Here is a 12,702-nt window from a genome sequence, read left to right as displayed (position 1 = left end):
ATGTTTTTTACTTTCTGTCATTCATCTTTCATTGGTTCAAATCTTCAAATCTGACGAACATTTTCGCACTTGAATCCGTTTCAAGAGTTCGAAGGATTTGCGAAGAATAGTAAGAGATATTAATCCTTAACAGGATTACTATCAATCCATTTATCCGAAGTTATTATCAATAGTCAGACCCCCGTCTCTATTGATTACACCGATCCTATCACTTTCTTAAGAGAATAAAGTCCATGAACACAATGTGAACTCTAAATTTGAATTTGTATTTGTTTGCTTACTTGCTTGTCTACATGAGGATCTAAACTAACAAGGCATATCACCTTTAACTCAATGAGGTGTGTAGACATACGTGTTTGAGTAAACACTATTTACACACAAGTTTTGATTATTAAGTTTTGATTCCATTAAGACGCAAATAAATATTCGCATCTTAACAAAAGTCTATGCTTTGTCAAGTTTGTTACAATATATGTTTGATAAGTTCATTCCATATAATTTTTGTTGGGAGAAGTTTTTTAAGTCAAAATTTTTTTTCAAAATTTTTTGAATGAAACCTTATTCATAGTAAAATTATTTTGAATAATATTTAATGAAAAAATATTTTATGTGTCATAACTCATAATAAGAAATCGATGACACACCTACTTTTGAATTGTCGGGAGTGAGTGATATCTAGATTTTTTTTTTTTTTTTTTTGTAATATGACTAGATTCACTGTGTGATTCCAGAGTGCCTGGTAGTTGCTTACAATTTGATTGATGCAACTAATTTGTCAAAATTAAGGTGATAATCTCGATTATTTTTTATTTGACTATCTTGTTTGAAAAAAATTGTCGAACTTCAATGATCGTAATCGTTTAATATATATAATTCATAATGATATTATTATAACAATTTTTGAAATTCGTTCCGTAAAGTCGGTTGAGTTAGTTGGGAAACTAATCATCATTTTTGAAAATTTACGAGTTCGATAATTTGTTAGATAGCGTGTTTGTATTCTTTTGTGAATTTTATTTTCATGTTTTTTTTGTTTGTTTGTTAAGTTTATACTTTTTTTTAATTATTTATTGATATACCTGAATCATTTAAAAATAAAAATAAATAAATAACCATTAGTTAGTTTAGTTTGATTTTCATTTTAGAAACTCATTCGCTTATAAAGTATTCTTCATGTAAGAAGTCACTTTTAATATGATTTTGTTTAAATTTAAATACCTTATTAAATTATATTTATATAAGCTTGATTATATTGTGAAATAAACCTTTTGTTGGTGTCATATAACTGAATGACATTTCATACAGCTTCATAACGATTAAATTTAAAGTATCTACTGATTTTGTCTAAAAGCTACTTCCATTCTTAATATGTTTTTTCAATTCCTAATTTTATATTTTGAATGACTTTTCAGAACAACAATAACAATACTTATATAAAAGTCCAATTCCTATGAAAGAGAACATTGAATATTAAGTATTAGTTCATAGCATTATTTCATTATCATGTAATAGCAAATAATTGTATTTGGTTATTTAATTATGTCATATCGATCTAATAAATAATTAATGTATTGAATAATCTATCTATTGTAGCTACATCCCATTTTCCCATACTTCAAATTTTGGGAATATTCTTTTCCCAAAAAAAAATATTTTAGGCATATTTGATTTGAACAATTTCAGTTCCAATGTAGCCTTGGTATTAATTGAAAATTTGTGTAATGGACAAAAGAATTATTAATTAAATTACTATAAATTTTATTATTAGTAATGTGAAATGATTATTAATTAAAGTTACAACATTATTTTACTTTATATTTTAAATATTTAATATTAAGTATACAAAAATATTTTAATTATTTAATCTAAATATAGCCAAATAATTATTTTCTTTTAAATGCTCTTGTAATTTGGTCTCTATTCTTGGTTTGACGATTCAGAGTTTCTTTGCTTTCCCTTCTGGTTTTGGCCGATGGATAGTAGGGCTGAGCATTGGGTGGATTAATCCGAAATCCAATTTAATTCGAATTTTAAATACTAATTCGGATTTAATATTTTGGATTAAATTGAGATCGGATCGGATTGAGTTCGGATCAAATTAAATCGGATTGGATTATGATTATCCAAATTATCCAAAATATCTAAATAAAAATATATTTTTTAATTTATTTTTCTTTAAATAAAATTTCATCTTAATATAATATATATTTTACTTATCATCACTTTGACAATTGTATTTATTTTTATTTTTATTTTTTTTATAATTATTTTTTTATTATTTTTTTAATTCAAATTTAATAATAATAAAAAAATTAATTTTTTAAAAAAGAAAAAAAAAATAAAAATTGTTAACTAATTTCAAGTTGATATATATAAATATTTTTTAGTTTGGATTATCTAAACCATTTTTAATCCAATCTGTATTCGCATTAATCAGTAAAATTTTTTGGATTACGAATTGGATAAATTTAGTTTGGATTAGTACGGATCGGATAAAACGGATTGCTTTACCCATTTGCTCACCCTAACGGACAGTGATAGTGATGATAAAACAGAGAAAGTAAATGAGGCTGCTGAAGATACGGCGACTAGGATCATATGACCGATGTGAATGAGGTTGCTAGATGAAGAGAGATACTTTGTAAGATGGTTATAAAATTCGGTGCAAAGAATTGGCATCTGATTTCCCGAGAGATCGCCGGTAGATCAGGCCCATCCTGCCGCTGCCGTTGGTACAACCAGCTCGATCCCGCAGTGAACCGCAAATCTTTCACTGGTAATCCCTTTTCATAGAAAGTATGTCTTCTGCTTTCGGAGAACATTATGAACTCAATTAGAGGGTTCTTACATGTATTTGATGCATCTAATTTTGTTGTAGATGAAGAGGAATAAGGATAATTTCATATTGCAGGCACAAGCTGTACATGGAAACAAATGGGCATCAATTGCAAAGGCTGCTTCCATGGAGAACCGATAATGCAGTAGAGAATCATTGGTATTCTTCTCTGATTCTAAGGAGTCTAGGAGATGCCTCAAACGTGACAGCTTAATGTTGGAGTCAGAAGATGATAAATGGAAGGTATCATCTGAAGAAACCCTATCTTGTGAAGATGCCAACTTATTGACCAAACATGCAGAAGAATTACCCGAACAAAATACTACTACACACATGGGTCAGTGTGAAACTGAAACAAAGAAACAGCCTAATCTTTTCCGTCAAGTGGCACATGTCTGTGTGTTTAATGTTTACAATGCAATAGATGGATTGAAAACAGAATTCCAGCTTCCAAAACCCATTCATCCACAAAGAGGATTTTATCAGGCCTCGAGACTAGAAGCTAACATCTTCAAATTTCTCGAAGAGGGGCTGATTCCTAACCATTGTAGTCATGGGTGTTATGTGTATGATGTTAGCACAAAACTAAAATCATCGATACTGGGGCCAGAGTTCTTGGATTTTACAGAGCCTTCGTCTTTCCCAAGCCATGAATTGGCTGCAATTGCTACAGATATAAGTAGCATTGCTTGGCAAAAGGGAGGTGTAGCGAACAACAACATTGTCAATGTTAGTGTAGTTTCTGCAGGATCAAAGCCTTAAGCTGTGCTCCACTACAGAGGATGGGAGCTATAGGCCAGCAGTGAATCATGAAAGAATTATGTACTAGAGAAAGGGTGGCTATGGTATATAAAGCATTACTCATATCAGATAGTCTGTAGGATATAGTATGCTGGTGTAATCTATCTTCTATCAATTGAATATTGGGCCATTATCCTTTTCTTCCTCATATTATTCTTCCTGATTCAGTTTCACTGCAGAAATGTGTTATAGATGGAATCAGATTTCATTTCAATCAAAAAGAAAAGTAGACCAGATGACGAATGTGCTTGTTCAACCAATAGACAACTAATTCTATTCGTTATCAATACTTGTTTTTTTCTACATATATATGATTTGACCGTTGTGGATTTACTAAAATGATTTACATTGCTTGATGCTACATCTAACTATCTATGTGCTAGTACAGGCAAGAAATTGATTAAGCTGCATTTCAATTAAAAATGGTCCGCCTATTGTATTCTTATGATAAATATGAAATCATTGGAAGGAGAGACTTTATCTATTGATGGGATCTGTTATGTACTAGGGTATTAGGAAGCTTTAAAATACTAGATGTATTGTATGAAGGGGCATTATTTCTCATTACCAAGGCTTAGTCCATTTCTTTCTTATATGAATTACTTCACTACTCTCATTAATTCCTAAATTTCTTGTTTTTCTAATTATTGGATCTTCTAAAAATATTTATGAAGAAATGAAACCCTGAAAACTTGGAAGGATAATAATATTTGTTAAAGAAGAAATTCTAAGTGTTTTGTATTAACATTACAAACAACTTTTATAAAAGAGTAATTAGCCTAAAACCCTAAAATATTTATACATACGGGTCCAAGCCCAATAATAATTAAATAAGCCTAATTACATAAAATATAATAAATGTCAACAACTTTCAATTTGCTGACAATTAAGGTTTAGACTCACAATCTCCTCCATAGCTTGATTTGATTCGAGATTCTTCACGCCGAGCAGCTTTCGCATCTACGCGAATTTGACACTTGCTAATGCCTTGGTGAGAATGCACACATGTTACTTTTTGGTACTTACGAACTCTACAACGATCTGTCGGTTCTCGACACATGCACAAATAAAGTGGAATCGAGTGTAGATGTGTTTGTTGCGTCCATGAAACACCGGATTCTTCATTAATATTATTGCGGACTTGTTTTCGACATAAAGGGTTACCAACCTCAGCTCGCATCCGAGCACCTCGCTCAACAAGTTTCTCAGCCAAAATCCTTGACAAGACACTACATTAGCTACCATAAACTTCACCTCACATGAAGATAAAGTAATAATTCGCTGCTTTTGAGATTGAAATGTGATCAAATTCCCGTTAAGATAAAACATCATCCCTCCGGTTCTTTATCTATCGTCTGTGTAACCGACTAAGTCGATGTCAGTAAAACCAATGAATTCTTCAACTTCTCGTCCTCTTCTTAACTAAATCCCATAGCTCGTCGTTATTTTCACATAACGGAAAATGTGTTTTACTGCTTGTTGGTATAGAGTGGTAGACTGCTCAATGTATCGACTCACTATGTTAACTACATAAGAGATATCGGGTCGAGTGTGCGTCAAATACCTAAGACACCCGATGATACACCTATACTCTTTTGGATCCACTAAACTTCCTTCCACATCCTTTCCGAGCTGCAACTTTGCTTCCATCATTGCTCGAGCTGTAATCCTCCATTGCAAACGGTTTCAATACCTTCCGTATAAGCTTCCTGCTGCACCTCGATTATATCTTTCTTTTGGTTCACCTTGATACCAAGATAGTACGAGAGTAGCATGAGATTACTCATCTCAAACTCCTTCATCATCTGTTTTTTGAACTCCTCAACATCTTTGATCCTGTCATGATCAAGTCGTCGACGTATATGCCAACAATGAATACTTCTTCTCCATGGTTTCTCGTGTACACAACCTACTCTTGTAAAAAATTTCTCAAAGCCGAGACTCATCATTCTCTTATTGAGGCAAGTGTTCCACACCCTTGGTGCTTGACGTAGTCCGTAGAGAGACTTGTATAACTTGTTCTCTTTATTCTTAATATGAAGCCTTTAGCTTGAGTGACATAGACTTCTTCTTCGATGTCACCATTGAAAAATTCTAATTTGACATCCAAGTGGTGAAAACGTCATGATTCATTTTGAAGGATCAAGGTTTATTCCAATCTCGGAAAAGAGATAAACAAGGATAGGAACTAAGGAAACAAATATGTTATTTTAACCAAAAACATGAGTCATTTATCCATAAATAAAGCTTGAAACCATCGACTAACGAATTTCAACTATTTGCGAATGACACTTTGAAAAAAAGGGAAAACAATGATTCTGTTGAAATATTCTCTTAAAAGGAAAAGAGCCACAACCGACACTACAAAAGAAAAATAAGCAAAATTGAGTCACCAAAACCCTATATGTTGATAGGTACGTGAGATCGTTCGTACACGATCCCTTCTAAACCTTAATTGTTATTAAGTATCCAAAACCATATCTGTTGATAGGTGCGATAGCTCATTTTTATATGATTCCGCTAAAAACCCTTATTGTAGTTAGGTATCTAAACCCTATCTATTGATAGGTATGTGAGATCGTTCATACACGATCCCATCAAGACCCTAATTGTAGTTAGGAATCTAAACCCTATATATTAATAGGTATGTGAGATCGTTCGTACACAATCCCATTAAAATCCTAATTATAGTTAGGTATCTAAACTATATATGTTGATAGGTACATGATATTATTCGTACACGATCCTATCTAAAACCTAATTGTTATTAGGTATCCAAAACCCTATCTATTTATTAGTGCAATAGATCGTTTTTATACGATTCTACTAAAAACCCTAATTTTAGTTAGGTATCTAAGCCCTATCTGTTAATAGGTATGTGAGATCGTTCGTACACGATCTCTTATAATCGTTAATTGTTGTTAGGTATCCGAAACTCTATTTATTGATAAGTGCGATAGATCGTTTTTATACAATTTTGCTAAAAACCCTAATTATAGTTAGATATCTAAACCCTATCTGTTGATAGGTATGTGAGATCGTTTGTTCACGATCCCTTCTAAACCTTAATTTTTTTATGTATCCAAAACCATGTTTATTGATAGGTGCAATAAATCGTTTTTATACGATTCTGCTAAAAACCCAAATTGTAGTTAGGTATCTAAACCTTATATGTTGATAGGTTTGTGAGATCGTTCATAAACAATCCCTTCTAAACCTTAATTGTTGTTAGGTATCCAAAACCCTATATGTTGATAGGTATGATAGATCATTTTAATACGATTCCGCTAAAAACTCTAATTGTAGTTAGGTATCTAAACCCTATTTGTTGATAGGTACGCGAGATCGTTCGTACACGATCCTGTCAAAACCCTAATTGTAGTTAGGCATCTAAACTCTATATATTGATAGGTACGTGAGATTGTTTGTACACGATCCCGTTAAAACCTTAATTGTAATTAGGTATCTAAACTATATATGTTTATAGGTACGTCAGATCATTTGTACACGACTTTATATGTAGTTAGGTAGATCATTTTTATACGATTCTGTTAAAACCCTAATTATAGTTAGGTATCTAAACCCTATTTATTAATAGGACGATACGTCGTTTGTACATGACTTTGTGACTAAATCCTATTTGTTAATAGGTCGAGACGTCGTTCATACACGACTCTTTAATTAAATCATATTTGTTAATAGGTCGAGACGTCGTTCGTACACGACTCTATGACTAAATCCTATTTGTTAATAGGTCGAGACGTCGTTTATACACGACTCCATGACTAAATCCTATTTGTTAATAGGTCGAGACATCATTCATCACGACTCTATGACTAAATCCTATTTGTTAATAGGTTGAGACGTCGTTTGTACACGACTTCGTGACTAAATCCTATTTGTTTATAGGTGCGTTAATCATTTGTACACAATTACGTTTGAAAAACCTATTTGTCAATAGTTTGAGACATTATTTGTATACACTTGCGTTTAAAACCCTATCTATTGATAGGTGCATTAATCGTTCGTACACAATTCCGTCTGAAAACTCTTTTTGTCGATAGGTCAAGACATCATTTGTATATAGTTCCATTAGAAACTCTATCTGTCAATAGGTGTGCTAATCATTCGTACACAATTTTGTCTTAAAACCCTATTTATCAATAGGTCGAGACATCGTTTATATACAATTCTACTGAAACCCTATATGTTGATAGGTCAAAACATCATTTGTATATGGTTCCGATAGAAACCTTATCTATTAATAGGTACGCTAATTGTTCGTACATGATTATTTTTAAAATTTTATTTGTCAATAGGTCAAGACATCATATATACGATTCTGCTAAAATCCTATCTTTCGATTCTTTAATAGTTAGGGTTTCTGGTGTATCATATTCTGTAATTGCTCTAATTTGTTATTGTGTCATGTTCTTCATTAAAATGGGAAGAAAGAATAACAATAAGAATAAGGAAGTTAAAGAATTTATGATGGAAGGTTTAAGGGATGTAGTTGAAAAAGAAATTGATAGGATTACTGAAGAAATTATCTAGGAAAAACAAGAATGCGCTAAAGGTAAGGAACCAATTATTGATAATTATAAAAATGTAATAGGAAAATAGACAAAAAATAAAGGAATATGGAAGTTTGGGAATAATGAAAGAGAAAATATCTATGGGCTTAAAAATCAAATCACAAAACTACTGATGCATGCAAAGAAAGGAGAAATTCTATTTAACAAATAATATAGAAAACAACCGTCCAATTGAATACACACTATCTTTAAGTTGGAACTTACTGAAGAAAGAAGAATATGAAAAGATAGTAAACTAGTTAGTGGAAATAATGAGGGAGTTAATGAAGTCCCTAAAATTAAAGACCTATACTATCATGAGAAATTCCAGTTGGAAGGCAAATGAAGTCTGAAAAAACAATGCAAGAAAGAAAGTAAAGGATCATGCATACAGAGGTAAAATCTACTTGGGTGAGTTTAAAACAAAAGTCAGATTCTAAACTTTCCTTATGAATTTAAATTGCCCACTTAAGTGGAGGAGAAATGCGTCAAAGAATGGAAAAATGTAGTTGTTGGGAACTACATAGGAAAGAACCGTGTATATTTCCTAGACACCAAAGAATCACTAATGAAACAATGAGAGGAGAAGTGACTAGAGAAGGTTTCTGCAAACATCCATGATCTCTATATTTTGCAATTCAAAAAGGGACAAACTTGGATGATATTTTGAAAATTGGGCATACTTATATTGGATCCAACTATATGAAGCTGGAGAGATGGTCTGAAAAATTGAGCCTTCTAAGAAAACCAAAGGAAATAACCAAAATATGGTTAAATCTTAGGAATATCCCAGTAAACATGGATAATGCAAAAACTCTAAGTCACTTTTTTAGTCTATTGGGGAAACCATTATATATGGACCCAATTATAGAGGGATGAGAGCACCTTACTTTTGCTAAAATAAACATTGAAGTGTTAATAGGAGGGAATGCCCACAATCACAAAAATCTCATACGAATGGAGACCAAACATGCGTATTTTCTATAATACTTTCCAACATGTTAGTAATAAATGTGCAATATAAAATGAGGAAAAGCATAAAATCCTTAAAGTACAGGAAGCGAAAAAGCAGGAAAATGAATTAGAAGAATCAAGAATAGAAAAGCATATTATGGAAGTTAAGGATAGTGATAAAGAAGACAAAAAAATGAGGAAAATGTAAAGAAAGAAAGAAAAGAATAATTAGAGAAGGAAGAAAACAATGAAATTGAAAAAATAGAGGATGCTGAAAAAGTTCAATCTCAAGACAAGAAAGAGGAGCAAGTAAAAGAACAAAATAAAGAAATAATAGAGAAGAAGAGTGAGGAGGAAACTAAGGTTGTTGATTATGAAAAAAAATTGAAGTAAAACTTAAGTAGAAAATAATGATAAAACCCTGAAATTTTGAAAAAGAATTCTATTTATCAAATCAGTACAGGTTCATACAGCGGTAGGCTTAACAATAAGATCAGATAGGCATCATCATCTACTACAATTCAATCACCTTTCGTGAAGTATGAACATGAAATGAGACGTGGAAGAAATCAACATGACCTACAAGACGAATATGGAAATAACATGAAAGATTGTGAACATTAATTGTAATGTTTTTAGTACTAGTGTTTGATTGCTACCATTTAAGAACTTTAGGGTTGTTTTTTTGTCATCTTATAATCAAAGCTAGAGTTTGTCTAGTTTTTATTCTTGACACTTCCACTTTTTGGGTTTTTTAATGAAATTGCACTAAACTTTTTTCCAAAAAAAATCTACACATCAATTTATAAAATTAAAATTATTATTTTGATTTATTTTTGAATAAATAAAATCAAAATAATTAACCTCATGGCCAAAATCCAATAAAAAAAATGACTAATTATTGTGATAATTAAAGCTTAATTAATTAAGGAAAATTGCCAAAACAAAAAAATGAAATTATTTAGGATAAATATTGTACTCATTTATCTTGAAATAATTTTAGAAAAAATCAAGGTAAAAATTATTTATTTAACCCATATCATCCCCCAAAATTATTTATTTAACCCTAAAATATAAAAAAAAATTAATAAACTAAATTGGTAAAATATTCTCCATAATTATTTTAATATTTTGTGTATTTTAAAAAGATCAAAATTAAAGCTCAAAGGGTGAAAGAAAAATCAATTTCAAACAAACTCTTAAGGTTTTAAAATAAAAATAAATTTTCAATACGATGTAGCCAAAATTTGGAAGAAATTCTACAATCAGAACCGCTTCCATCAATTGAGTACTGGATTCTCATCCAACGCTCTAGGTGCGCCCGCATAGCCCGTTGTAGTGGAAGGAGCGCGCGCCTGAGAAACACTAGATCGATTAACGCCCGTTAGCCGAATCGCCAACAGAATGCCCAAATGCCCGTTAGACGTCTAACTCCTTTAGACACGGTCTAAAGAGGAGGACGTCTAACTCCTTTAGACGCGGTCTAAAGGGAAGCGTAGTTAGACGAGGTTGTCTAACTCATTAAGATGTGGTCTAAGAGAAAACGTATCATGCCTTGCTTTAGTAGCCATCTAAAGATAAGCATCCGTCTAACCACGTTCTCTCTACTGTCTATTGCTCATGTCTTCAACAGTTTGACAAGCCAGCTAATTCTATCAAATAAATGAATGCCACATACGCAGATATCTCTCAAATATATTTCTATTACAAGACAAGATTATAGGATATTCAGTGCACTACCTGTTCGGTATGGCCACAATCCAAATACTTAGAGTCTTCTATACTCTCGTATTATATAAGGTCGTCCAAATGACACATGCCACGTGTCCTCAAAGAATATTCGATCTTTAGTGTACTTCAACTATAAATAGAAGCCCAATGACAACGGTCGAACGACTAATCGATATATACACTAAACGACTGAGTGAAAACTGCTCGAACAACTACCGGTCTAAAAACACTTATTGACTTTTCGCTTCACACATTCTCTTAAGCAAAATCTCTTACTGTTTAGCTATGATCATACTATAATTGAATATTGTCTTTTCTGTGAGAATCCTCAGTGTCATAAGTTGAACAGAGGTTGTTCTGTTCAACAAAGAGTTAGCTAGCTCAGTGAGTTGTATCTGATTCAAATCTTTAATGGATATCCTTCCATTTGTGGAAGAATGGGTGAAATAAGAATTTTATCTCCGAATATCCATAAAAATCCATGTATTCTTTACTTTTTTTCTAGACCAGTCGTCAAAGAAGTTAAACCTAGTGGAAGACAAGCTTAGGACTATAAGCTTTGTCAGGGGTTGTTTAATTGATAAATGACTGATCCAAGCTGCAAACTTAACTTTAAAGGATGATATTATTTATGTCAAGCCAATTATAAGCTGGCTAAAACCTAGGAAGAAAGCAGCCAACGAGTCTGACAAAATAAAACTTGACAAGAAGTCAAGGAGTTTTAAACAAAAACCATACTTTAAGGTTAATAGTTCAGCTACTAGTAGGAAGACGTCTACTAAACCTAAATCATACAAACTAATCACAACATAATATGGAAAATCCATCAGAATAACTCAAATATGGATTTCTAAGGGACTGATTGAACGAGGATCCAAGTGAATGTGGTACCAAAAAGTTGTAAATATGTATTTTTATAGGTACGACATATAAGTTGCTTGGAGGAATCAGTATGTATCTGGATAGTAGATATTCTAGACACATGACTGGAGATAGACGGCTTTTAACTGAAGTTACGAACTGCTCAGGGCCTAATATCACGTTTGGTGACAACAGCAAGGGTAAGACCATGGGTAAGGGTAAGATTATCCATGGTAATCTAACCATTAACAATGTGCTACCTGTTGAAAACCTGTGTTATAACCTGATTAATATTTGATAATGGATTTTCTATTGATTTTCAAATGCATGCATGTCTAGTAAGGACTAGCAAGGTAACATTCTACTGACCGGAAGTATAGTAGGAAACTCTTAAAAAAATAAACTGGAAAAATAAGATGTCTAATCTTGTATGTATGATAGCCAAAAATGATCAAAACTGGCTATGGCATAAGAGACTATATCATCTTAATTTTAAAACCATCAAAAACATTTGTGTGCCTGATTTAGTTTTTGGTTTACCTAACTTGAAGTTTTCAAAGGACAAGGTTTGTCCTTCTTGCCAGTTAGGCAAGCAGATCAAATCAACGTTCAAGAGTAAGGAGAAATATCAGTCAAACCGATGCTTGGAACTCTTACACATGGACCTATTCGGTCCAATTTCTATAAAAAGCTTGGGAGGAATGAGATTCACCCTAGTCATTATTGATGATTTTTCAAGATTTACGTGGGTTATTTTCTTACAATCTAAGGATCAGACGATTGAAAATTTGATTAAGAACCTTAGGAGACTTCAAAATGAAAAATCTTTAAGCATTATTAAGATTAGAAGTGACAAGAGAACCAAGTTCACCAACAGACACTTAACTTCTGATCTCAAGGAGTCTGGAATTAGACATGAGTTTTGTAGCGCCAAAACTCCATAGA

The 12,702-nt window shown here is 32.2% G+C and overlaps 1 protein-coding gene across 1 annotated transcript; it reads left to right on the top strand.

Annotated features, from left to right (window-relative positions):
* The first annotated feature begins 2,597 nt into the window (after nt 1-2,597).
* LOC124910795 (transcription factor MYB1-like) lies at nt 2,598-3,791 on the top strand. Its single transcript, XM_047451474.1, has 2 exons — nt 2,598-2,776; nt 2,912-3,791. Exon 2 carries the CDS (start codon nt 3,050-3,052, stop codon nt 3,596-3,598), a length of 549 nt encoding a protein of 182 aa, XP_047307430.1. The 5' UTR covers nt 2,598-2,776; nt 2,912-3,049; the 3' UTR covers nt 3,599-3,791.
* Nucleotides 3,792-12,702: the final 8,911 nt, after the last annotated feature.

The sequence above is a fragment of the Impatiens glandulifera genome, chromosome 7 (assembly GCF_907164915.1).
Source record: "Impatiens glandulifera chromosome 7, dImpGla2.1, whole genome shotgun sequence".
Taxonomy (NCBI): domain Eukaryota; kingdom Viridiplantae; phylum Streptophyta; class Magnoliopsida; order Ericales; family Balsaminaceae; genus Impatiens; species Impatiens glandulifera.
This window is presented reverse-complemented; position numbering and strand designations above follow the sequence as displayed.

Bases quoted from the DNA above. Each gene is read 5' to 3' on its own strand.
- LOC124910795 (XM_047451474.1), top strand. From the start codon at position 3,050: ATGTTGGAGTCAGAAGATGATAAATGGAAGGTATCATCTGAAGAAACC.